The 27,597-nt window shown below is 46.6% G+C and overlaps 1 protein-coding gene across 4 annotated transcripts in view; it reads left to right on the forward strand.

Moving 5' to 3' along the window:
• Window positions 1-2,939: 2,939 nt before the first annotated feature.
• KDM4A (lysine demethylase 4A) overlaps window positions 2,940-27,597 on the forward strand; it is a 46,054-nt gene continuing 21,396 nt past the window's right edge. For 2 of the 4 annotated variants that reach the window (XM_015066812.3, XM_053212860.1), the window contains exons 1-11: window positions 3,257-3,380; window positions 5,679-5,855; window positions 6,491-6,666; window positions 9,310-9,424; window positions 10,909-11,102; window positions 13,395-13,444; window positions 14,180-14,283; window positions 14,677-14,814; window positions 15,509-15,759; window positions 16,463-16,662; window positions 17,992-18,368. In XM_015066812.3, the coding sequence (XP_014922298.1) occupies window positions 5,718-5,855; window positions 6,491-6,666; window positions 9,310-9,424; window positions 10,909-11,102; window positions 13,395-13,444; window positions 14,180-14,283; window positions 14,677-14,814; window positions 15,509-15,759; window positions 16,463-16,662; window positions 17,992-18,368 (1,743 nt within the window). In that variant the 5' untranslated portion in view covers window positions 3,257-3,380; window positions 5,679-5,717. The other 2 variants (XM_015066813.3, XM_053212865.1) reach the window with 2 other exon arrangements.

The raw sequence follows: 27,597 nt of genomic DNA on the forward strand, positions 1-27,597 counted from the left end.
GCGGGGCTCCAACTCACAGGCTGTGAGATCATGACCTGAGCTGAAGTTGGATGCTTAACTGACTGAGCCACCCAGGCGCCCCAAACCATATTTATTTAAGACCTTGTTGCTAAGGTTTTCTATTTCTGGTAATGGAACACTTTCCTAAATGATAATATCAATAAGACTGAAGGGATACTCTTGAGAGATTTTTGTCTAGTGGAGGAAGATGGACATGTAAACAAATCGAGGCATTTGTAGAACACTTGTTTGTGGCACCATGTACAGGGTGAGGTAATGGACCCCATCAAGGAATCCCTAGTTAGATACTGGTTTCTGGCTTACGTGGTTAGGTGGATGACTGCCCCACTAACTGAGATAAAAAAAAACCCTAGGAGGTGGAGCTCATTTGTGGGGCAAATAGATTAGTTCTTTATTGGGCATGTGGATTTTAGGTACCTGTAGGGATCCAGGGGGAGGGGTCCAGAGATAGGAGGGTGTTTGGATCTGAACACAGGGAAGATTGCCCTGGAGTACAGAATAGGTGTCATCGGTGTGCTCGTGAGTGAAGCCTGAGAGTTTCAGTGTTTTGAATTCTTGTTTCAGGCTTTATGCTGAGAGCTTTGTCTTATTACCATCTCCATCATCATCCATTCCACAGCTAACATTTACAGAGCACTTAATACATGCCAGTTTCACTAGTAAGTGCTTTATCTGCATTATCTCATTCAGTTGTCACTGCAAGAAAAGGAAGTACCAAGAAAGGGAAGTACCGTTCCAATTTTAGTTATAATTGAAGATTAGAGAAATTAAGTAACCTTGCCCCAGGTCATACTGCTAGTGGGTCGTGAAACCAGAAACACCTAAGGAGTTTGTAGAATGAGAGAAGAGGGCAAAGACAGAGAGCCATGAGGACATCAACATATTTTTAGTTCTTTAAATTTTTTTTAAATTAAAAAATAATTTTCTAATTAAAAAAATTAAGGTATCAAAAACATTTAAGGTATCATGTGTATTGGACGTTATGGACAACTTATAAGTGTACAACTCAGTGACATATTAAAATGTGAACATGCCAGCCATTGTAATAGCCTGCTATCCAGATAGAAAAATAGAACATTACCAAAAAAAAAAAAAAAAAAAAAAAGAGAGAAAAAAACCCAAATAACGACAAACTTTACTAACACTCCAGAAGCATTCTTTTTTTTTTCCCTCCAGAATCATTCTTTACACTACTCCCTCATCATTGCCTGCCCCCCACCCAAAGGTAACCTCACCTTTGACTTCTTTCTTCACGATTAGTTTTGCTGTAAATATCAACATTTAAGCTGTGGGAAAGGAAAGATGGGCTTAAAAAGGTGACAGATAAACTGGCCAGAGAAACGGGAGAATGTCAAGAGAGCTCGCCCGTCTTTCACTTTCACTAGCGCACACCAAGCGGAATCTAGCGATACAAAGTAGCAGTGATCTTGGAAAAATCCTCTTTGGTAGCAGTGGCAATTCTAGCAAGATAAAATTCATGGAGTAGTTGGTAGTGACAGAAGTAGTAGCAACTGTATCTATTCCCGGGTCAGTGGAGTGGGTAAGGCACGCTGTAGCATCTCGTTTGGTGGCGGCAGCAGCAACGGAGCAGCTAGGAGAGCGGTAGGTGAATTCTTTGGCATGATTTGGGGTGGCTTTCCTTATGATGTGTCCATCAAGTTGAATTCTTAAGGCTCTCAACAATTTTGTGAGCTACCCAATATAATCTATTATCCAATATATTCTCTTACTAGGTCGAGAGAACAACTTTGCAATTGTGAAAAGCTATTGGTTGCCTACCCAATGAACAACGAATTCATTCCCCTGTCTTTTTTGAAACAGACCCCACCCCCCACCCCCCACTTTTTTTTTTTTCCAGGACACATGTGCCCAGCCCCAGGGGAATAAATCACGATTGATCTACCTCCGTGCCACGTAGGTAATATCATCCTTTTTGCCAACATATATTACCTCTCATTTTCACAACAATCCCGCAAGGCAGGTACTATTGTTTCCATTTTACCGATGGGAAAACCCAGGCTCAGAGGAGTGGCAGATTTTGAACACAGATCTGACTCCATAGCTCCTTACAGTGCACTACTCCCTAACTCATCAATGGGCAAATTTGCACATTTTTTATGATTCTGGTTGTGAGTATTCTACTTTTCTATTGTACCTATCAGAGCGCCCTGTATGTAGGCTTCCTTGCTTATCATCCGTGATAATCTGGAAGTCCTTAGGGCGACTAAGTACCCCTTAGGAACAGCTCCTAATGACTTCTAGGCACCCCCTCGACTCACCAGAAGTGTGTCTAATGATTCCCAGGACCTTCTCCCCCGCCCCAAGAGCTGCTCTTAATGACCCCCAAATCCCTGCTCATTGAGAAACTGCTTTTTAATGACTCTAAGGACATCCCACCTCGGAGCTCTCTTCCTTTCAGGAACTGCCCCCTTCAGGAAATGTCTCGGTTTGCGGGAGGGCGAGGGGTTCCCCATGATACGGGACTTACAGTTTTAAAAACCAAGGCAGTCTCGTAAAATGGGACAAGTTAGTCACCCTATCAGAAATTGCTTGATCTCGGAAGATTAGGCTCCCAGCGCACTTCTACCTTAGGCAAGGGTCTCACCCTAAAAAGACTCTGCCCCACCCTTTCGTTAGTAACATCCTACAATAATCTCACTGCCTCTACCTTTGCCGACCATCCTATTTCCAGGCATTCGCCTCTTTCAATTCTGATTAGCTCTGGGCGGCCAGAAGCGCGCCTATGATTGGCCAGCCCCGTAATCCAGCCGAGATGCTCAGTGGCCGCAGTCCCGAGTGGTACAGTGTTTCCTCCTGGCAACAGCCCGACCCAGCGCTCATAGGCTGAGCAGATTGATATGCCCTGACTTGGGCGACTGCAGCGCGTGCTCATTGGCTGTTTGAGAAGTGATAGCGTCCCTCAGATTGGTTGACGCTGTACGGCTGCGCAGAGGCCGACTTTCTAGAGGAGGCGGAGCTTCGCCCTTCGCCGGCTGAAAAAGCAGTAGATACGGCTAGTGGCGACAGCAGGAGCCCAGCATTAGCCCTGCCGGGGCGGTGGGCTTTAGGTAGGAACCACAGGGTTTTGGAATCCTTTAGGTTTGTTGCTGCTGTAGCCGTGACCGTGAGCTCCAGTGGGGGAGGGGCGGGGTTGCCGTCAGCGGTGAGTGAAAGGCATGGTTCTTGGCCAATGGGAACAGGAGCTTCTAATATGGGTCCTAAGATTGGTCCTTTCTAATCTCTTATGGCCAATGCACGTCGGGAAGGGAGGCGGGTGTCTTAGGCCTTATTTTCTTCTTCCTGCGGCCGGGCCTCACTCGCCTAGGCGGCGGGGCCGGGAGGGGCTGGCCCTCTATGCGGTGAGGATCGGGGACCTTGGGAGCGGGGGCTACCTTGGGAGTGGTACCCGCGGGGGTGGCTGCGAGGGGAGGGGGCGGGAGTTAGAGGTGGTTGTTAGCAACAGCGACCTTTATTGAGTTATTAGGTACAGGGCCTAGTGCTTAGGGTTTCGCTTGCATCATCTGAGTTCATCACAGCAACCCTGCTGAGCAGGGAGGTTGGGATCCCCATTTTACAGGTGGGGAAACTGAGACTTGGGCAACTCATACAGTCAAGGTCACACAGCTACTGAATAGCAGAGACCGGATCTGTATTCAGAGTTGTTTTGATCCCGGAGCCGGTGCTCTGAAACTACTCGGCTTTGTTGCTGGATGGGGGAAATGAAGGAGTCAAGGAACAAGAGCTTTCCCCAGGGAGTAGATTGGGGGAAGGGAATCCTAGGGTTGAAAAAGGGAGTGAGCAACTGAAGTGGGGGCGAGGAAATCAGTTATTCAATAGGTACCGAGTGCCTACTCTGTGCCGTGCATTGTTCTAGGTGGTAGGCATAACAAAGATGACCAAGTCCAGAGGCAGGTGAAGCCCCATTAGTGGCTTCCAAGGCCCAGGTGACGGGGCCTAACAGTGTTCACAGGATTGTGTGTTGTTGTCAAATTTGTTGAAGTAAGATATTTGGCATTTTTAAACAAGAGGGTCCTCAAAATTGATTAAACTTGAGAGGTTCCTCCACACTTGCTTAGTCTAGGTGGAAGTTATGATGCAGGCAGCATCGAGTAGTGGAAGAAGTGCTGGGAGTGCATGGCAGGACTGTGGGGAAATTTCCTGGTATGTAAAAAGATAAACGTAAACCTGCCACGTAAAGTTTTGGTGAGGTGTGTGAAAAGCTCCTGGCCAAGAGCAGACTTTGTTTTTGGAGAAATGGAAGCTTGAGAGATGCGGGTAGTGGCTTTTCTCTCCTATCTTAGATAGTGCTGTGCCCACGCTGTCTTCCTAGTCTGTTACTAGGTTGCTGGTAGGTTGGAGACAGTTTTCCCTTCTGAGATCTCCAGCTCTCTAGGGAACTTGAAGCTGAACTGCCATGGCTTTGGGGCCCAGATTGGGGGAGTTGAGGGAAATGTTTTTGCTTCTGAAGTGGCTCCTTTTGTCTAGTATGCTTGGTTCTTATTCAGCTGGAATAGTCTATTGTGTTATCAGGCAACGGGGATGCACCCACTTAGTTGAAGGTCTCCTCTGGAAACACTATATTTGACCTTTTCCAGTCAGTTTGAGGCTTGCCCTGTATTGCCAGGTTATTGCCCATTTAAATTTTGTCCTTTGAATTCTGGGTATGGTACAGTTGAGCTAGTCTCTAGTTTGATCTCGTGTAATACTGCTGAAATTACATTTCGGTTTAGATATGAGAAGTTTCACTTTAGGGTTTTAAAAACTAGTATCAGTGTACTTTTTACCTCTTAAACTTTGTAATCTTGTAGCCAAGTAACTGTCTTTAGGAATCTAGAATACTGCTTTAAGCTTTAAGCTGTGACCTAGAAGGAAGCCCAAAGGTTGTTTTTTACATCTGGTTGTAATACATTGTTTAATATACCCCAAAGCAGTTATCAAAGGTGAATAAGGGAGCAACTTGAAAAGATAAGAGTAAAATATGGGCAGGGCAGCCATAGTATTGTTAGATAGGATTAACGCTCTAGTAACAGTGTAGCTGAAACAGTGTCTCCATTTAAATGAGATTTGAATACACACAATTTTGATACATTGGATTCTTTTTTCTTTTTTACGTTTTTATTTATTTATTTTGAGAGAGAAAGCACACAGGTGGGACAGAGACAGAGGAAATCCCAAGCAGGCATTGCACTGAGTGCGGAGCTCAATGCAGGGTTCAAACTCCTGAACCGTGAGATCGTGACCTGAGCTGAGTGTTGGCCGCTCAACCCACTGAGCCACCCAGGTGCCCTAATGCATCCGATTCTTTTAGATTCTTTTAAATATAAACTTTTCTATCTGTATTTTTGTTCATTTAAATAACCTGTGTAGAGGCAGATTCCAGGTGTGAGGTCTTAATGCTTCTTCAGAATTTCTACATCTTTTACTGTTTCAGCCCTGACATTCCCAGCATTTTTTTTTCTTTTTCAAGTTCTATTTACATTCCAGTTATTTAACATACAGTGTAATATTTGTTTCAGGTGGAGAATTCACATACAACATCCAGTGCTCATCCCAACAAGTGCCTTCCTTAATTCCCATCACCCATCCTCCTTGACATTCCCAGCATTTAACTCTAATTACATTTTATATGATTTTATGTTCTTAATGTATTTCTTCAGGTTCCTGTCTGACCAGAGTGACTTCAAAAAGGAGGAAAAATGGCTTCAGAATCTGAAACTCTGAATCCCAGTGCTCGGATAATGACTTTTTACCCGACCATGGAGGAGTTCCGGAACTTCAGTCGATACATGGCCTACATTGAATCCCAAGGAGCTCATCGGGCTGGGCTGGCCAAGGTGAGGGTGGGTGGGATTGGTCCGCGGAGCTTGGAGCTTTTGTGACCCACCAGGCAGCAGCAGAAATCTTTCCTAAAGGCAGGGTGTGGAGTATATACTTCCTATTTGCAAGTTAATTCCTTTTGTTAACATATGAAGCACCTTTTAAGTTGGAGGAGAGCTTGGAGTCTTTAAAGGGTGGTGTAGAGCTAGTGTCCCCGGGCCAGCTGCTGTGGTGCTTCCATTCTCTTGGTGGAGATGGGTGCTTTAGTGTTTGCACTCGAGGGCTTATGCCATCCACCTTCTCTTGTTCTCATTTCAGTCTCATCCCGTACTCTAATAGCAGGTTGGGTTCTCTTGCGCACTTTGTTAGATTAAGAAAATCAACTCTTCAGCCTCCTCTCTTGGTGCCCAGAGGAGATGCTGAGCTGAGAATGAGTATTACTCATCTTTGGTCACTGCAACTAGGCAGCTAGTTGGTGGCTGAACTGGATCAGGGTTAGCACAGCAGTGTGACTCGCTGTGTTGGGGTGAGTGTGGTTAAATCAGAGTCACTTTGTAGTAAAATTGGCTGGTTGGATAGCAGCCTACCCACGTCCTGGACTATGAGCAGCTTGTTGGATTTCTGATCTCTGTGTTTCCTGTGTTCCCTACAGGTTGTTCCTCCAAAGGAGTGGAAGCCCCGGGCGTCCTATGATGATATTGATGATCTGGTCATTCCTGCCCCCATCCAACAGTTGGTGACTGGGCAGTCTGGCCTCTTTACTCAGTACAACATACAGAAGAAAGCCATGACTGTTCGAGAGTTCCGCAAGATAGCCAATAGTGATAAGTGAGTGAAAACACGTTCCTTCCCACCTGCCATAGCATCTAGGAGCTAACGTCTCATCTTCATAGCTGTCTCCTAAGACTGCTGCCGTGACGCTGAAGAACACTTCTCAGCTCTAGCTTGTCTCCCTTTCTGCTCTTTTTATGGAAGCATTCCTACTCTCAGTACTGTGTCGCAGTCTAAACGCGTCTGTGTCCTTACCTAAAGTAATCCCATTGTTCTTCCATCAGAAGCAGAATCATTTTCTGACCCTGGTAAGTTGCAGAGTTGCAAAGGAGAGTGTTGGAGTTGGTTCCAAAGGAGTTTTTGCCGGATGTCTTAACACCTGCTTATCGAAAAGTGGCCTCAGTAGTTTATTCTCTTCTTTCTGGGTCCTTCTGTGTTTTATCATGCTCAAATTCCTCACTACCCATCCAGCAGCTATCTCTTTTCCATTTTGACATGACAGAATGTGAATAAACTGTCAAGCCGTTTGCTATTTTCTGTCTCCATTCTTCATCATCCATACGTGCTGATTGATCTGTTAGAAACATCTTTGTTTAGGCCTGCTGTTTTCATTTGTTTTCTGTTTATAATATTTAGCTTCATTTGACCTCACATTTGGAATGAATTTTGTGGTTCCCTCGTTGAGCTCTGACTGTTCCTTCTTAATTCTCTCTCTTGGACTTTCTCCTTTCCAATGTTATTCCTCAATTTTGAGTGTCCACAAGGGATTCCTTCCTTCTCTCTTGCTTTTTTTCCTGAGCCCTTTTGATCTGTGCATGTCATGACTTCAGCCAGTCAGACATTATATTTTGTCTTTTCTGTGCATGAGCCCAGAGCTAGATCTGTAGCTGGCCAGTCTTCACGCTCCTGGGGGCGTCCCTTCCTGTGCTTTATTCATTGCTCTGTCTCACATCAGATCTTGTTCTATTTCTATGCTTTGCCTTCTTTTCCTTTGACTTCGCACAATTCAAAATGTGGTTTTCCAGTTTTATTGACAGCTTAACTCTTTAGAAAAAATTTTTTTAATATTTATTTATTAATTTTTTGGGGGGGAGAGAGGACGTGAGCAGGGGAGGGGCAGACAGAGGGACACACAGTCCGAGCTGTCAGCACAGAGCCTGATGCTGGGCTCGAACCCACAAACTGAGATCATGACCTGAGCTGAAGTCGGACGTTCAACTGACTGAGCCACCCAGTTGCCCTGGCCGCTTAACTCTTAAAAACCTCTGTATTGCTGACTCACCTGCTGTCTAATGAGTGAATTTATGTAAGAGCATGTTGAAGAAGAGCGACATGCTCTGCACAGGAAAGGCTGTGCCGTCCTTTCTGTCTGGTTTCTAGCTGTGCGCTGGGGCCAGGGCCAGGCCCCCCGCTTTCAAGCTCACATGGGGTTCCACCAGAGGCCTCAGCCTCCTGTATCCAGTCTCTCTTCTCAAAAATGGTAGGTCTTTCAGGATACCTCTTTTCTTTTTAAATTAGCCAGGCCTGTCTTTTCCCTTTACCTGAGATGCAACAAATTCTTACCCTTGATTTCTTATCTGCTTGGTCAGCCAGCTTTAAGAAAACCCAGCAGGTAAAAATCTAAGTTTATAAAGCAGAGCAGTTGGAGGTGGAAGAGTTACTTATATTTCAAAGGGAATTCAGGGGTCCTAAACTTGATCATTCAATAGGTTGAAGTTCAAATGGTTAAAATGTAAGGCCGCATTTAAAGTAAGATTTTTTTTTCCCCACCCAGCCCATTGTCTCCACAGGTTGTCTTGGGTCTTTGCTTCTACTCTTTATCCATTGATAATATTTTCTTGCCATTTGATTTATAATGTGCATTTTCAAATATCTATTCAATTTACACATTATTCTTTTTAAAATTGCTATGTAATCTTAAGGGGTTTGAATTTTTAAAAAGATTTTGGAGTAAATTCTCAGTATGTGATAATTGAGCTAAAGAATATAGATATTTTTAATGTCTTTATATAGAGATACAGACATCTATATATAGACAGCTGTGTACGTGTATGTGCATATATAAAAATATCTTTTTAAAAATATCTTTCTTAAACATTTGATTTGCAAAAATCTACATTTTTAAGAATTTTATTTTTTTATTAAAATACTTTGTTTTTAGGTGTGATTATTTGAGCTAGTCACTGCATAGGGTGGTGGGAATGTAACAGTGACAGTACAGAGGAGCTGTCTTGGAGCCATTTCCTTTACAGAGTGCAATACTATTCTAGAACCTCAGCCCTTCACATGCTGGCAGGTTTTGGTTGTCTGTGGATACATAGGGAATTTACAGTTCTTGGTTTCTCCCTGAGTGGCTGGGCCACTCCTGATTCTGGCCAGGATGTTGTTTTTAGTGGTCTCTTGAAAAAGTTGAGAGTATTCTGCTTCTTAGGGAAGATGGGCTTAACGTCTTCATAGACGTTACCTTCCTCAGGCCCAGAGCTCAAGGAAGGGATGTGGAGGAGGTTCCTTGTGTAATGGAGCCTTGAAGGCCAAGGTTTTGTCTTGTTCGTTTGAAATGTCTTGTTTTCCCTAGAACGGGATTGTGTCTTGTCCTTTCATAATGCCTGATGAATTTAGTCCTTGTAAAAAAAAAAAATATATATATATATATATATATTTTTTTTTTACTTGTTTTTGTTTTTGTTTTGCTTTTGAAAGGTACTGTACCCCACGCTACAGTGAGTTTGAAGAGCTTGAACGGAAGTACTGGAAAAATCTCACATTCAATCCTCCAATCTATGGTGCAGATGTGAATGGCACTCTCTATGAAAAGGTGAGACTTCCAGGAAGCCCTCTGCAGCATTTTTGCAATTTAACACAATTTTTACCTGCCCAGCACTTAGTAGGCACCCAGAAGCTGCTTGCTGAGTTGAGTAGTTAAACAAAAGAGTGACCCACCACCAGCTGATGTGCTATGCACACTTAATGGTGGGTATTTTTGCATGTGACTGAATTTTATTTCTCCCACTCTCCATGTGAATTGGGTGATATAGTGTTCTTTGCAAGGGCTGTTAGAATAGTCTGTGGGTGGTAGCCGATGAGTTCTTGAAAGGGTGGGCTCACAGTAAATGAAATGTTGGGGGAGAGGCAGTGTGGTTTCTGCAGAAAAAAGATCACTGACTAATTTAGTGAAAGGTATGTATTTAAGAAGAGAAACATTCCGATTTTCAGAACCCTCAAACAAGATTCTTTAGCAGAACCTATTTTAACAACTTGTGTCGGATTGCGGTATAGTGCTTTTCAGAATAAAGAACAGCCTTGGGGCTCCTGGGTGGCTCAGTCGGTTGAGCCTCAGACTTCGGCTTGGGTCATGACCTCGTGGTTCATGGGTTCAGGCCCCTCATTGGGTTCTGTGCTGACAGCTCAGAGCCTGGACCCTGCTCTGGATTCTGTGTCTCCCTCTCTCTGCCCTTCCCTGCTCATGTTCTGTCTTTCTCTCTCTCCCAAAAGTAAATAAACATTAAAAAAATTTTTTTTAAATAAGAAAAGAATAAAAAACAGCCTTAGATGGCATAAGGAAGGAACATTTGGGATTGTTTTTGATAATTAAAAAAATCTGTGGAGAATTTTAGGGATTATCACTCACATTAATTGTAATGTTTTTGTAAATTATTGGAAAGGAGTTTGAAAAGATTCTCAAGTTGTCGATGACAATTTATTGAGTGGTGGAAAGTGAAACTTACAGATGTTAAATGGCAGAAAGAGACTGTAAGGATCTGGGATGAGGAAGTACAGAAGCAGGACATAATAATCGAGAACGTACGTATAAGAGGTGGGCTTCTAGCTGACCATTAAAGTTTTGGAAATGGATTTGGGTGACATTGTAGACTTTTTAGTGATGACGCTGCCTAGTGGAAGCTGGGGCTAAACAGTCACAGATTGGGATGGTAAATTCCCATGTTTTGTATTTTTAGTGATTTAGGAGTTCTTTCCTATTTTGACCTCACTTTCTTTAGTTTCAGATCAAACTCTTCCTCCTGGGGTTAAAAACAGGTGGCTGTCCCCTCCTTATTCATCTTTCATATGCCAGTTTTCTTTACCAAGTGGTATTGGCGTTTTGGAGGTCTGATGGCGTCAGCTCTAGCGGTGGCTGTGAAGTGTGAGTGAGGGGGGCTGTGGTCTTCATGTCCAGGCTGTTTTGACATTGTTCCACATCATCATTAGCGGTGACAGGTCACCTGTGACCCCTGCTCTTGTAGGTTCAGAGCCTCAGCTTGTGGGTACTGCAGTTGCCCTCAGCTGTGATTTACTTTGCAGCATGTCGATGAGTGGAATATCGGGCGGCTGAAAACCATCCTGGACTTGGTGGAGAAGGAGAGCGGGATCACCATTGAGGGTGTGAACACCCCGTACCTGTACTTCGGCATGTGGAAGACCTCCTTTGCCTGGCACACTGAAGACATGGACCTGTACAGCATCAACTACCTGCACTTTGGAGAGCCAAAGTCCTGGTAAAGTCGGGTTGCAGTTGGCACAGGGGCTTCTCGCGGCGCGGTAGGGCCCCTCGGCTCTAGTGTGCCGAGGCGGCACCTTGGGGTCTTGTTAAAATGCACATTCTGGTTCCGTAGGCCTGGGGCGGGACTGGCACTTGACATTTTCCCCAGGTTTTTAAGCTATGAGATGCTGTTAGAGCTCTGGTGCTTAGACCTCTCTTCGAATAGTGAGGCTTCAGAGGGCAGGTCATTTAATACTACTGGATGGAAAGATAAGTTGTCTGAGTTACTGAGAGCTACAGAGGCTCTCCCAGGCTCGCCCACTGCTTTCTGATTTCTTTCTCCGAACAGGCCTGAGGCATTTCTTAGAGGCAGACTTCCAAGACTGGAGTCACTCCTTCAGATGATAGAAAGCTTTCTTTTCCTCATGGAAAAAATATTTGGTGAGCAGCAGTGTGTGCTTAACCCAAGAGGGGATGCAGGGCTACTCCGTATATGCTTCCTGCTCTCCAGGATGTTCTCAGTCTAGTTGGGGAGGCAAAGATCTGTTCTCTCCTGTCTCCCTGTGTTGATCCATCTCTCAACCCCAGCATTTCAGTGAAGGTTCTGCATTCGACTGTAGTGACAGAGACATAAGTTAAGCGCTGTCACACAGGAGACTGGTCAGGAGAGAGAAGGGGTGAGAGAAGCACCGATGGGTACTCTAGATCCTCGTAGGAAGGGTACACGAAGTTGGGGTGGGAATTGGAGAAGCTTCCCTGGAAGAGGTGACCACCAAGCTGAGGCCTAACATGAGGAGGCCTAGCTGGGTGAGACAGTGGCGGGTTTCAGACAGGGAAGACTGAGGAAAGTGTGTCTGGGGGGTTGGAATGACACGTGCAGAGATCCTAAGCTGAGAGGGAGCACGATGTCTTCGGGAACTAGAGGAAGTCCTTTGTGGTTTGGGTGCTGTGTACAAGGATGGATGAGCGAGGAGGCTGACAGGGACACTGTGGGCCAGGTCACGGGGAGTCGGGGAAACCGTATGCACCTTCATTTCCTTTTCCAGCATTTTCAACCACTTCTTTTCCCAGAGGTTTTCCTTTTTTTTCTAATGCTTTCCAGTTTCTAGTTTTGGGGGGGGGGGTGTGTGACCTTCTGAGCCTGTGTGGACCCCCTGACTGCTGTCCCATAACCTTTCTTAGATGGCTAGACTTCTAGAATCTGTAACAATAGCTTTTGTGCTTTCCTTCTATTTATTCCCAAGTTCCCTGAGATTGGATTTTCACTCTCCTGTAGAGAGAAGATTTTCTAGTTATTACATACACTCTTTTTAGATCATCTAAAGTGGGACCTCCAGAGACTTCTGGGCAAGGTTGCCTGATGGATCCCAAGGTCCTTTGGGTGACCAACATTTTCCTCCACTCCCCATCTGTTTTGTTTGGTAGTGAAACTATTTGGGATGGGAAGTTTCTGTTGTTGTGGAATGATCTTTATAATCAATTATAATGGTTAAAATAGACTTAACTGTGAGAATATAATAAAGTTTAACAGTTTTGTAAAACTTATTTTTTTATTATTTTTTAAGATTTCATTTTATTTTATTTTATTTTTTTTTATTTTGAGAGAGAGAGAGCAAGGGAGAGGGGCAGAGGGAGAGAGAATCTTAAACAGGCTCTGCACTGAGTTTGGCTCAGTCCCACAACTGTGAGATCATAACCTGAGCCGAAATCAAGAGTCAGACGCTCAACCGACTGAGCCACCAGGCACCTCAGTTTTGCAAAAATTTTACGTAGTTACAGGTGTTTTGTTTTGGTTTTTAAATAGTTCCTGTGGTGTCTTGCTACCCTGTGGGGTGGAAGGATAATTAATTATTGGGTAATCAGTGTAGCTGTCACAGAGATGATGTGAAAATGGGGTCAGCCGCAGATACAGGGCCAGGTCTCTAGTATCAAATCCATTTTTCCCATTCACCATTCCGCCTCCATCCTGTCCCAGTTAGGCTTTCAGCCTCCACCAGGAGCACTTTAATGCTATCCTTTAAAAAATTTTTTTTTTATTGCTTCAACATTATAAAGGACAACAAGGCTGGTTGCATACTCTAAATTCTGGTTCATGGTAAACATTCAGTGAAAGTCTCGGTAAATGAATGAATATTAGAGAAATAAATTCACTTGTACCTTGTGGGCTCCTCTCCCCAAAGTCCAATATATCATTTCTCCAGACTCCTTTCCAGTTTTTGTGGTTGGGAGCTGTTTTGAGAGTGGGGATGAGCCCCTTAGGTCCTGAAGGGTGCTCTCCTCAGCATCCAGTGCTTCTATGTGATTGCAGGTACTCTGTCCCCCCGGAGCACGGAAAGCGGTTGGAGCGCCTTGCCAAAGGTACTGTCTCTCTTCCCTGTCCTGCTCAGACCCTGAGACCCTGTGAACTGCACTAATTGCTCTAAAATGTCCGTGCTCTGCGGTCAGATTTGTTATGTGTCCTTTCACAGGCCTGCATGTAGGTGATAAGCTACGCTGCCAGAGTGGTTACCCTAGCAGAGCAAATAAAAATCTGGAAACTTCCTCCATTTGTCCTGGGAAGGGACTAAGTAATTCTCAGACAGTCTCTGTCTCAGTTTTATCAAGCATGGGTTTATTTGACCACGGAGAGTATACCCGTCATCCTGGGTCTGGTTCTTCTGCCAGAAACCTAAAGGTTAAAATTGAATTTTTGTGCTTTGGTTCTTTTAAGTGGACTTTCATAGATTTGTACCTTTAGAGGGCCAATTTCAAGAGAGTTTGGGTATTCTGTGCTGTAGATGTGTTACTAACAAAAGATTGAGGGATAGAGTAGGAGCAAGGTCCTAAATAGTTGCAAAGCTCTCTTTAAGCACAAGGCGGGTTGGGTGATCTCAGTCTCCCTAACAGAATTTGATTACCCAGGTAAGCCATTGGAGAGTCCGGAGGCTCACTGTAGAATCAGAATTGGCCCGAAGCTAGAAGGATCTGTGGAGATCCTGTGCTGATTTATCCTCCTGACACAGCCAGATGAGATGCACAGGTGTGCAGTGGCTGCAGGGCTGCAGAGCTGGTGTGGAGCGGTGTGTTCACCTCTGCCCATTTTCAATGAAACAGGCTTTTTCCCTGGAAGCGCTCAAAGCTGCGAAGCTTTTCTCCGCCACAAGATGACTTTGATTTCCCCTTTAATGCTGAAGAAATATGGAATTCCTTTTGACAAGGTGAGCTGACTTTACATATGGTCTTAGGCTTACAAGGAAGGCAGCCACCCTTTTCGGTCTGTTTCACAGAGGGGCTTTATTCTGGTTCATCTCTCTGTACCAGGCGTGGGCCAGAGGTAACCCTTTTAGCAGTACTTGGATCCAAGGATATTAAAGGTGGAGGTTCTGTAGCTTCCCGGTGCCAGAGGAGAGTCACATCCCCTAGAACATTGTTAACTTCGGGGAATGGTCAGTTACAGTGTTGGGGTCTGATATGATCAGGCTTCGCGTCTTACAAAGACCCTGGTGGTCTTATGACCTATGCTGGGTTATGAAGCTGCAGCCAAGCTCTGAGTTCCAGTCCGTTAGACTTCAGCCATTTGATGCAGCTGGTTCAAGTCTGCTCTTGTTCAGGTGACTCAAGAAGCTGGAGAATTCATGATCACTTTTCCTTATGGTTACCATGCCGGCTTTAACCATGGCTTCAACTGTGCGGAGTCCACCAATTTTGCTACCCGGCGGTGGATTGAGTATGGCAAACAAGCTGTGCTGGTAAGTCCGTTTGATTGCTTTCTGTAACGCCATGACCGAAAATGTCTGGTGAGCAAATTCTTGTTAGATACACTGGCTGGTGATTAGAACATTCTTTGAACTGCTGGAATTCAGAAACAGACTGACAGGGCTGTGCCAAAGAGCTAGTATGTTGCGTTCATACAGAAATTAGAAGAATTTGTTCAGGTTTGGGATGCGTAAGGTGAGGTTTCCATGCTTAAAGTCCATTTGAGCATGAAGACCACACCCACGCACATGGCTGTTTCTTGCTTTGGCCACTCTGGGATTTCTCCGTTGAGAAATTCTTAGGGTTAGGGAAGCAAGCAGGGCTGGACGTTTGGCAGGGAGCAGACTCGCTTATGTGGTCCTGGCTTGGATATGTCTCAGAGGGACGGTGGATGTGGAGCATCCTGGGTCGAAGTGCAGAGCCTCACCTCCAGCATTTCTTTATGCATCCTAGTTCGTGCCCAGGTGGGCTCACCCCAGCGCTGCACATTGCTCTCTGCTTTTTCCCCTGCTTCCCTCCATGCTCGAAGGCTCTGCAAGGACAGTATGGCCTCAGCCTGTGAACGCAAACAGTTTGGCTTTCAATTGTCTTGTGTCTTTTGCACTTGGAGGGAGGAGATGGGATGTGGGAGTCGCATGGAAGCCGTTAAAGAGTGTTGACTGGAGCTCTCCTGGTTCCCTGGGATAGTGCTCCTGTAGAAAGGACATGGTGAAGATCTCCATGGATGTGTTTGTGAGGAAGTTCCAGCCAGAAAGGTACAAACTTTGGAAAGCGGGGAAGGACACCACAGTTATCGACCATACTCTGCCCACGCCAGAAGCAGCGGAGTTTCTTAAGGAGAATGAACTGCCTCCAAGAGCCAGAAACGAGGAGGAGTGTCCAGAGGAGGATGGCATGGAAGGGATTGAGGATGGAGAGGAGGGTGACTTAAAGAGAAGGTAACCCAACAGTCCTCTGGGCCCAGCTCCCCCCAGTTTAAGGGAGGGGTGTCTGGCAACTTCTATAACCTGCCAGGAGGCTGTTTCTAAGTGGGGTGTTTGAGCCACAGTGGAGGGAACTTTCTTCTTGGTAAAGGCTCCAGAATCCCCAGAACAAGGGCATTCAGGCTATTTCTTACAGCTGTCACCCAAGAATGATCACCTCTGTATGCGGGCCTGTAATTGGCTGGAGCAGAGGTCGCATAAGAGAGCATGGCTCCCTCTGAGCCAGAAAAGCCACATTTTCTCCTTACCATATGAGACATTTTTTAAAAAGGAGAGTATGGTGGTGGGAATGAAACTCGCAAGGGCAGGGGGTGGTGTGAGTGAAGTTGGCCAGTGCCTTTGGTGTCTGAGCCAGAGGATCTGGGCCACATGGAGGAGGAAGGAACATTTGTGGGGTACCTGCTGTGTGCCAGGTGCTCTGCATACCTTCAGCTTCACATCACATCTTTGAGGAGGATGGTGATACTCCTATTTTCCATTGGGTGGAACAGGCTCAGAGAGGTGAAGTCCCTTGTCTCTTCTACAGATAAGAGGGGGGACTGAAGTGTGACGCATGGTAGACAGACCCTGGCCATTCACTCATTTGGGGCTATGTGTGAATATGTATGTAGGTAAATGAACTTGCGGCCCCTTAAAAAGTTGGCTCTCCTTCTTGCAGCCTAGCCAAGCATCGTATAGGGACAAAGAGGCACCGAGTTTGTCTTGAAATACCCCAGGAGGTGAGTCAGAGCGAGCTCTTCCCCAAGGAGGAGCTGAGTACGGGACAGTACGATATGACGGAGTGCCAGGCTGCCCTCGCTCCCGTGAGGCCCACCCACAGCTCTGTGCGGCAAGTCGAAGACGGCCTTCCCTTTCCAGGTTAGTTGGTTATATTTTCCCCAGAGATGTAACTGCATTCTGTTCTGAGTTGGATGCCATGTTGAGTGCACGGTCACAGATACGGAAAAGTGGGGAGGTGGGTCTGTGAGGACAGAGTGTCAGTGGAGTGTGAGAATTGGTGTGAGAAGGCCTTTGGATAGGGACATGAGGGATGAGGGGTGGAAGGTAGGGGAGTCCCTCTCCCTCTACCTGGAGACGCTGAAGGTTGGTGAAGTGACAGTGAACTGGCTCTTACGAGAGAGGTGGGAGCTTTCCAGGTTGGCAGGGAGTGGGGGCACATAGAAAGGGCGCCCAAAGGGGAGTAGCAGGGGTGATGGTGTGCAGGTGTGGAAGCACGTGAGCTTTCTTGGCTGTAATTTGGGAAGTTGGCATAGGTGTCCTGTAATTTGAAGATAAGGGTGGGAAGGGCTGTGCTAGCAGATGAGGCACGAGAAGTAGGAGTGAGATGGTGTGTGGACTGGCTGCTGTCTTAGAGTTTGCGCACTTCGGGGCTTGAGGGGCCGCTTGTATTTTGGGAAGGAAGCGACGTCAAATGAGGCGTGGTGGAGCAGTCACTGGGAGTTGTTGCGGACAGACTTGTTGGGGGGTCTCGCTTCAGTCTCAGGTGAGGCTTGGAGCGTCTGTACTGAGGGTGCCCTGGTGTGTCTGCAGACATCTGGATGGCACCTTGGTTGGGGCCCTGGGGCTGGGCTCCCTTTGTTGAAATTTTCTTAAAAAGAAGTTTTTTTTTAAATGTTTTTATTTATTTTTGAGACAGAGACAAAACATGAGCAGGGGAGGGGCAGAGAGAGAGGGAGACACAGAATCGGAAGCAGGCTCCAGGCTCTGAGCTGTCAGCACAGAGCCCGATGCAGGGCTCGAACTCACGGACTATGAGATCATGACCTGAGCTGAAATTGGACGCTTAACTGACTGAGCCACCCAGGAGCCCCTCTCTGTTCAAATTTTCTAGCTTGAGGCCACCAGGTCTCTGCTGAGCTCAGGCCTTTGTTTCCTGCAGGAGACCTCTGAGGAAACAGCAGCTGTCACTTACTGAGTGTCTGCTGCATGCCGGCCTAGGCCCCCATCGTAGACACAACCGTGGAGATAGGTGGTAGACGGCTTGCATTCCACAGGACAGAACTGGAGGCCCGGCGCGGCTGAGCGGTCAGCCCCAGATCACACAGTGACCCTGGAGGTGACAGAGCCAGAATATGACGCCAGGCCTCACTTGCCACCCACGTTCCTTGTGCCGTGCCACTTTGCTTTTCAGTAGCTTCAGACATGCAGGAGGAAGTTGGCTCTGGCCAATGTGTATGTGTGTTTCAGATTATTCTGACTCCACGGAAGTCAAATTTGAAGAGCTTAAAAACGTCAAACTGGAAGAAGAGGATGAGGAGGAAGAGGAGGAACAAGAAGCGGCTGCCTTGGATCTTTCTGTGAATCCTGCCTCTTTAGGGGGACGCCTTGTCTTCTCAGGTTCCAAAAAGAAATCATCTTCTAGCCTGGGCTCCAGTTCTTCACGGGATTCTATTTCTTCCGACTCAGAAACCAGTGAGCCTCTGGCCTGCCGAGCCCAAGGGCAGTCGGGAGTTCTCACTGTGCACAGCTATGCCAAAGGGGATGGCAGGGTCACCGTGGGAGAGCCCTGCACCAGGAAGAAGGGCAGTGCCACCGGAAGTGTCAGTGAGCGGGAGCTGGCAGAGGTATGGGCCCTGGGCGGCGCTCGTGGGGGAGGAGCCACCCTGGCAGGGGTCCCGTGGAGGGCAGGGAGCCCGGGGGCCAGGAAGTGCTTCTGCAGGTGTCCAGGATGGCAGGGGAGACCCCCAGAATGGACCTTCAATCTGCAGTGTCCGGCAGAAAGCCAAGTGGCGTTGGGTCCCTTCCAGTTTGCTCTTTGCCGGGAATTCCTTTTCGCTTGCCCCTGGGTGACAGTTGCAGAGAATTGCAGCCTTAGTGACAGCTGCAGATGTATAGCTATCAGGCGCGCCCTCTGAGCCTCCTTGCCCTAGACCATGAGGGTTACGGCGGTAGTGCTTGCAGCCCAGATGTTCGTCTGTTAGGGACAAGGTGGTCTTCCTTACTCTAAAATTCAAGGTTTTTTTCCTTACAAAATCTTTTTTTTTTTTCCCCAGTGTTTATTTTTGAGAGCAAGAGAGTACAAGCGGAGATGGGGGTGGGTAGAAGGAGAGGGAAAGAGAGAATCCCAAGCTGGCTCTGCACTGTCAGCCCAGAGCTGCGACGCAGGGCTCGATCCCATGACTGTGAGATCATGACTTGAGCGGAAATCAAGAGTTGGACACCCAATGGATTAAGCCACCCCGGTGTCCCCTTTTTCTTACAAATCTCCCCTGCTGTGTAGTTGCCTGGAGGGATTCTTTCTCCCTCCACTCCCCCCATACGTTCTTCATCTTCAAGTGCAGCATTGTTGACAGAACATCCTCTCAGAGACCAGAATGAATTCCCAAAGCTGTAAATGTGAACGTTTGTTCAGGCTTCCTTCTAGAACATGTTGTCATCAAAAGCTGTTCTCTGTTTTGTGTAAAAAGGCTCTTGATGGATCTGAGTTGGATATAGCAGAGCTCTGTTGAATGCAACCAGACTCATGCCTACCCAAGTGACCTGCTCTTACTCCCCAGCCTCACGGCTTATGTGGGTCAAGTTGCAGCCGTGAGGCGGGGGGTGGAGGTGTGGGGGTGGGATGGGGTTAGTGGCAGATGGAGGTCAGTGCAGAAAGGTTTCATTTATTCATTTCCTTACTTTGGTCTTCTAAAAGTTTTTATTATGAAACTTTTATTTTTCATTAAATTTTTTTAAGGTTTATTTCTGAGAGAGACACAGAAGTGGGGAGCTTCTCTGTGTCACAGAGAGACACTGAGAGCGGGGGAGGGGCAGACAGAGAGGGAGACACAGAATCCTAAGCAGGCTCCAGGCTCTGAGCTGTCAGCACAGAGCCCGACACGAGGCTCGAACTCACAGCCAGCAAGATCATGACCTGAGCTGAAGTCGGCTGCTTAACTGACTGAGCCACCCAGGCACCTGTATTATGAAACATTTTAAAAGTATACAGATAGAATAACCATCACCAATTGTTTACATATACTCATTGTCTCTGAATGTTCACTTTTGGCATATTGGCTTTCTCTTCTCTTGGCTGAAGTGCTGACCCTGAGTACATATTACAGTCCTTCTAGTTTTCCCAGGAGTCCCTTTTTGTGGTTGGTTTGTCCCTTGTCTTGAATACCCGTGTAACTTTCCTTTCTGCCTTCCCTCAATATCAGGGCTCAGTTTCTGTAGCTCTCCTTTCCCCTGTGCTTGTCCCTCCCTCCATCTGGGTGGGAGCAGGCAGGCAGATAAGCTGAGGATCACGTCTCCTTCTCACTGCTTCCAGTAGCTGTTGTCTGCTCTCCTGTGGCAGCTTCCACAAGAGGCGGCTTTCCAGCTTGGACACCAGAATCCCTCACAGTACCCGTTGCCACATCTAAGCCATTCTTCTTCACAAAGCTCCCCTGTCCTCATTCATCCTGCTGTCACACTACAGGTCACGCTGTCCTCTTGCAGCATCCTCCTGACTTTCTTGCCTGCTATTGCACTCACAACCACAAAAACAGCTGACAGTAGCAAGGAGTTACTACACGCAAGATACTTCATACGCCGTTCAGACTCTGTTACTGCTCAGTTAATCTTACCAGAGTCAAGGGTCAAGGTTGTGTGTGTGTGTGTGTGTGTATGTAACCCACTTTTTCCTTCCCAAATTAGGAACTAGTTAAGGAATGAATCATACAGGTGTCAGGCATATGGAGCTCAGAATGTCACTTCATTGCCAGTAAAAATGATTGAAGAGAGTGGCTTTAAACCTATGGCCAAATGGCTTTGCTGCTCATTTACCCTCAGTGACACAGGTTACCTACCTGGTCACAGGTAGTCCTGGAGGACGCAGGCCTCTCCTAGTGTCTGAACATTTCCCACCGGCCTTTCATGTGTTGTGGACACAGACCCCAGCGCACTCACTCTGCAAAAGGCAGATTCCAGCCAAGTGAAGCTCATTACCATCCAAGTGTTGGGGAGAAAAGCCAGGAAGCCCTCCACATGGAAATATGCTAGGGAGAAGGAGGCTCCTCTCTGACATGCTTCTTATTTCTGCTCAAAAATCATTGAGTGCCTTCCTGGCTCCTGTTTACTTCTGTATGGCCTTCTCCGCTCCATCCCCACCCAACCCTCTGTCCGCCCCCTCCTTGATGTGCTGCCATCTTGGAACTACTTCAGATTCTCTGAAGATACCTTGGCTGCTCTGCCCCTTTGCTTTACTCCGTCATCACTTAGGTGTGCCTACTCTGGGCTTGGACTCTGCCCTCAAAGAGCTTATAGTCTAGGTGCGAGCAAATAAGGGTGCTCCTTAGGGATAAATCTTGTAGTCCAGGTGGAAGAGTTAGCAGCTCAGCCTGGGGTTGGGGTGATGCGTTTGGCGAGACTGCAGTGAAGCAGGCATTGTAGCTAGGCCGAAGGTTTGCAGGAGTACGCCCGGTGGCTGGAGTGAAGTTGGGAAGGGAATCTGGGAGAAGAGTGTGTTCCGAGTGGTGATGGTAGCTCGTCCAGAGTCAGAGCATTTGGGGGACTGCCCTTGGTCTCAGGTTCTGAGAGGAACTTGGGAGATGTTGCTGGAGGGTGTCAGGAGCCAGGTCGTAGTGGTCTTGCCTATGTTCCAAGAAGCAGTTTGACTTTGGAAAGTTCACCACCATGTGGTTTTTGAAGTTTATTTTGAGAGACATAGCACACGAGTGGGGGAGGGGCAGAGAGAGAGAGAGAGAGAGAGAGAGTCAGTGCAGAGCCCGATGTGGGGCTCGAACTCATGAACTGTGAGACCATGACCTGAGCTGAAGTCAAGAGCCAGACACTTAACCGACTGAGTCACCCAGGTGCCCCCAGAATGAATTTTTAAATGTACAACGATGCATATGGATAAATGAAATAAACCCGCAAGTGCTCCTCACCTAGACCCGATGGTTGTCAATGCTTTGCCACATTTGCCTCATCTGTCCTTTTGTCATTTGAAGTGTGTTAAATCACAGGTGTCGTTTCTTCCCCACTTGGTGTTCCCTCCAAAAACGGTGGGTATTTCTGTGATCACTGTGTCATTATTGTGCATAGCAAAATCAGAACACTTAGCAGCATCTAATACCCAGTCAAAAATCAGGCTTCCCCAGTTGTCTAAAGTGATTTTATAGTAGGTTTGTGTGAATCAGGGTTTAGTCTAGTCTCACACCTTGTGTTTATTATGTCTCTTAAATCCCATCTTCTGAGGCAGTGCTCCCTCCACTCCCTGACTTACTCAAGAAACCATGTCAGTTATTCTTCAAGTTGTCTGGCAAAGGGTTTTTTAAGCTCTACACTGATGTTTTAGAAGATTGCTTTGAAAACGGTATAAAGGTTTTGGGGTGGGGGGAGGAAGTGGGCAAAATTAACAGCAGAGGTTCTCCTGAAGGTGGTATTATGGATGATTTTCACTTCTTACATATATGAATTATTGGAATATTTTTTATGACTGCCGTGTATAATCAAATATTTCTGTTTTGGGAGGAGCGAAAGATTTGCAATAGGGAAATCAATTTGGAACCTGTTCCTTTAGTCTGAAAGAGAGGTGGAGCGGACCCGGACTGTCGAGTGGTGACAGGGAAGGGGAGCAGGAAGTGGACCTGAGGGCCACTGTGAGGGCAGGAGCACAGGACTAGGGGGCTGGCTGTGGGGTGGGTAAGGAGGTGGGTGGGGGTTGACTCGGGGTTCTGGCATGAGTTACCGGATGGATAGGGGTGCATCAATGGAGAAGCCAAGGGGTATTTGAGTGTGGCTCTGGAGGTGAGTTCAGTTTTGGGCCATGCTGAGTGTGACCGGCGTGTGGGGTGGGTGACGGAGATATGTGAGCACAGACATAAAGCTCAGGAGGGGTCTGTGGGAGGCAGTCTCCAGCAGGGTATCGGGGGCATGGAAGAGCTCACCTGTGGAGCAGGAGGAACACTTTTCATCGTTAGAGTGGAGGTAGAGACCGGGGAAGAAGAATAGCCTGATGTTTTGGGGGACTAGGAGAAGGCCATGTGTCCAGGCCCGGGGGAGGAGAAGGACTGAAGAAGACCTGGGAGCAGTGGCCAAGTGTGGCTGTGTTGTTGGAGTTCATGAGGGTGAGGTGTGGGGACTGGATCCTGAAGTCTGAGCAAGAGGGGAGGGCGTGGGGCTCCAGCATACGTGGACACAGGAGGGGAGGGCTGCAAGGTGGGTTGATTTTTTTTTTTTTTAACTTGTAATTAACTCCTTTCATTTTATTATATTTAGTTTTAAAAGTTTGGGTTGATCTGTTTTTAATATATGTAAAATACACATGACCTAAAATCTGTCATTTTAACCATTGTTTAGCGTCTAGTTCAGTGGCTTTCTATACATTTTCATTTAGTGTACGGCCGTCGGCAGGCTACAGATTATGTTGAGATGGGAGGAGTCAGGGAGTCCTTGGCATAGGTCTCCCGGAACAGTTCTCTGCTCATTGGAACCCGGCTCTTTTCAAGTCACTGCTCCCAAAAACCTTTCATCGCTCCCGTCTACTTTCCTTCCTCCTTTGAACACCTGCAGCACTTGGCTTCTTTTTAACAACCGTCCATCTTGGTCTCAGCACAGTTGTCATAGCCTGCAGAAGGTAAACTAGGAGCCACGCCCTGTGCCCCATTCGCCTTGCTTCTTGTGGCCCCAGCATGGTCCTGGGGCTTGGGCCGTGAGCCTTCTGTAAATGTGGAAGGAATGCAGGGAAGTTAGTTGTATTAGGAGGCTGGCCTCAGGATGGATTGATTGGGTGGAATGGGGGACTGACAGTCAAGGCTTGGGGCAGAAGCTGAACCACTTTGTCTATCCCTGGAGAGGTCTGATGGCATTGTATCTATATTTGGAAACAGCTGGGTTTTGAAGAGCACCCTTGTGTCCCTCCTACCCCTACTTTGAGCATCCCCTGCAGTGTAATTCAGGCCTCTTGCTGTTCAGTTTATGTGACGCTCTGTGTCAAGGGCCTTGGTAAAAGCACCCAGATCGACTGACTGCTGAAGCATCAAAGCTTCAGAATTTTCACTTAACTGCAGACAGCTACAGCGATGTCTGCTGTAAAAGTTCTTGTTTAAGCTGCTTTGGAAAAGTGAGTTCCCAAAACCAGGAGGGCACAGTTCTTCTCTGTACAGAAGAAACCCCATCAAGAACATTGACCTTGACCTGGGTACCTGATGTTAGACGAGGGAACATAGAACTCAGGAACCTGAGATGTGGCTCTCCTGCAGGCAGGGCCCTGGGAGACTCTACCTGATGTCCCACTCCATCCTCACACAAGATCCTTGGTGGGGCAGTGTTCACTGCTCCCACACTGGTAGTGGATTGCTCCTTGTCTGGGCTCACACAGCTAGTTGATAAACTGAGGTTTGGACCCAGCTCTTGTTACACACTGAAGGGATTTAGAAGTCGGAGCACATCTCAGGAAAAGGAAAAGGCAGCGCTGTGAGCAAGGCTGTGGGCACCATGTAGCAGGAGGAGTGCTTTGTCCAGAAGATGAGAAAACGTGGAAAGATATTTTACTATTTGATAGACCTGACTAATTTGGTCAGAGGCAACATGATGGTAGTGGAAAGGGCAGAGACTTGAGACTCGCACACCAAGTCCCCCTCTGGCTGGGCCATGAGCTCCTTGAGGCTAGGGATCCTGTGTCGCCTGTGTCTGCATTGCCACGGCACCGAACCCAGTCTGCTGGGTACCTATGCTGGTCCTGTAGGAAGCACTCAGAATAAACAGGTGTCTTCCTTTCCCAGAGCTGCATTCTGGTGTTCTTTGTCTTGATCCCTCTATCTCCTACAGTACTTGGACCTATAAATTGATTTGTCTCTGTCTTCTACCCCATATTCGTGTCCTATTGCTGCTTAAACAAGTTCCCATGAACTGGGAGTCTTAGACCATAAGTTTATTATCTTCCGGTTCTTTAGTTCAGAAGTCTGACATGGGCCTCACTACGCTGAAGTCAAGGTGTCAGCAGGACTGTGTACCTTCCTGGAGGCTCCAGACTGAGACTCCTTGCCCTGCCTAGCTTCTTCAGACTGCCCACATTCCTTGGCCTTTTTCTTCCATTTTCAAAAGCAGCCAGATAGGGCCAAGTCTCGCTCACATCACATCACTTGGACACCGAGTGTTCTGCTTCCCTCTTTGTTACCATTTTTAAGTAGGTTTCAGGGGCGCCTGGGTGGCTCAGTCGGTTGAGCGGCCGACTTCGGCTCAGGTCATGATCTCGCGGTCCGTGAGTTCGAGCTGTGTGGTGACAGCTCAGAGCCTGGAGCCTGTTTCAGATTCGGTGTCTCTCTCTCTCTGACCCTCCCCCGTTCATGCTCTGTCTTTCTCTGTCTCAAAAATAAATAAATGTTAAAAAAAATTAAGTAGGTTTCACACCCAATGCAGAGCCCAGTTGTGGGACTTGAACTCACAACCCTAAAATCAAGACCTGAGTTGAGATCAAGAGTTGGATGCTTAACTAAGCCACGCAGGCACACCTCTCATCATTAAGCACTGTTTGATTACATTGATTACCTGCCCAGATAATCTAGGATAATCTTGGTATTTTAAGTTTATCTGATTAGCATCCTTAATAGTCTTGTCATATTAACATAACATTCACAAGGGTTAGAATTGCACACCTTCCTTATTCTACCACATATCTTCATATCTCTTCTTCCACACATTTCTTCCCTCTCTGCCTATAAAACCATATTCAGTCTCTTTCCTGAAATACAATTATAGGAAATTCCCTTTTCAGGCTATGATCTCATTTCTTCCCTTAATCTTCTCAAGAAGAGTCTCTGATGCATTCATTCCTTAGTTCCTTACTGTCTGCCTGCTGGAACTTTCTCTGAAAGTCCTGAGACCTCCCAGTTGCTGAGTCCCTTGGCCACTTCCTGCTCAGCTCTTATGTACTCTTTGGCACTACCTCTTTCCCCTCTGTGAAACCTTCCCCTCCTTGCTTTCTGCTTTCCTCCTACTCTGCGCCTGAATCTCCCTTTTTTCTCTTGTCTCCTATCCTGGAAGGGCTTAGTCTCCATTCAGTTTATCTTCCACTGGTAATGTCATCCACTCCCATGATTGCAATTCTGAACCTGATGCTGAGGATCCCCAAATCTACAGCTCTTGCTCAAACTTGCTTTTTTTTTTTTTTTTTTTTTTTTTAATGTTTGAGAGAGAGCGCCTGCAAACACGTGAGTTGGGGAGGGGTAGAGATCCGGGAGAGAGAGAATCCCAGGCAGGCTCCACGCTATCAGTGCAGAGCCTGTCTCCAGGCTCGAGGATCCCTGAGATCATGACCTGAGCTGAAATCAATAGTTGGATGCTTAACTGACTGAGTCAGCCAGGTGCCCCATGCTCAGACTTATTTTCTGAACCCTCAGGCTCAATTTCTTCTTACCCCCTGGGTATTTCTATAGAAATGGGGCAGTGTACTGTGCACAGCCTGCTTAACTTGGTTCGTTACTACTGCCTCTTCATCCATGTGAGTCCTGTTGAGTCTCTCTCACCTTGGCCATCCGGGCTGGAAATCCCATCATTTCTGTTCCTTTATTCTGTCCTTTTCTTACTTCCTGGTCCCCGCCACTACCATATCCCAGATTTAGGCCTGTTATCTAGCAGGTCTTCAAAGGGGGGAATGCAAGAAGATTGTTAGGGTGCGGAAATAAGATGAAGTTTATTTTTTTTAATTTCATTTTTTTATTAAAATATTTTTCAATGTTTAATTTACCTTTGAGAGAGAGACAGAGTGCAAATGGGGGAGGGGCAGAGAGAGGGAGACATGGAATTTAAAGCAGGCTTCAGGCTCTGAGCTGTCAGTACAGAACGCAGGGCTTGAACTCCCGAACTGCCAGATCATGACCTGAGCCGAAGTCTGTGCTTTAACTGACTGAGCCCCCCACGCGCTCCTCAGTAAATATTTATTGAATGAATGGGCCAGTGGACACTCAAACTTGTTTGAATTCACGTTTGGAAGGGTAGGCTCTGTTCTCCCTGGACACAGCCGGCTCAGAATTTGGTTTTTCTTGGCATTTCAGCTATGGGTTCTGTGATTGCACGTGGAGCCTATGGGCCCAGTGTGACTTTTCTGAAGTGGCCCTGCCCTGCCACCACTTCTTCCTAGAGCTCCTAATGAATTGGTTTTTGTCACAGTTGCAAAGTAGCCCTTTTCCAGGCCTCGTTTCCTTGCTTAATGGGTTTTGCTAACTCCGTGTCTCCTAAAGGCAGGATGACCAAGTTTTTTAAGTTTTTATTTTAATCACTCTCTTTTATTTCCCTTTGTTGTTTTGTTTCTTAAATTCCACACAGGAGTGAAATCGTATGGTGTTTGTCTTTCTCTTACTGATTTATGTCACGTAGCATTATATTCTTTAGCTGCATCCATGTGGTTGCAAATGGTAAGATTTGATTCTTTTTTTTTTTTTTTTTTTTTAAGGTTTATTTATTTTAAGAGACTGCGAGTGGGGGAGCGACAGAGAGAGGGAGAGAGAGAGAAACCCAAGCAGGTTCTGCGCTGTCAGTGCAGAGCCTGATGTGGGGCTCAAACCCATGAAGCTGTGAGATGATGACCTGGGCCAAAACCAAGAGTCAGACACTTAATTGACTGAGCCACCTAGGCGCCCCAATATTTCATTCTTTTTAATGGCTGAATAATAGTTGTGTATATATACCACTTCTTCTTTATACATTCATCAGTAAATGGACACTTGGACTGCTTCCATAATTTGGCTATTATAAATAATGCTGCTATAAACAGGGGGTGCATGTATCCCTTTGCATTAGTATTTTATATTTTTTTGGGTAAATACCTAGTAATGTGATTACTGGATTGTAGGGTAGTTATATGTTTTATTTTTTTGAGGAACATCTATA

This window comes from Acinonyx jubatus, chromosome C1, assembly GCF_027475565.1.
Source record: "Acinonyx jubatus isolate Ajub_Pintada_27869175 chromosome C1, VMU_Ajub_asm_v1.0, whole genome shotgun sequence".
Taxonomy (NCBI): Eukaryota; Metazoa; Chordata; class Mammalia; order Carnivora; family Felidae; genus Acinonyx; species Acinonyx jubatus.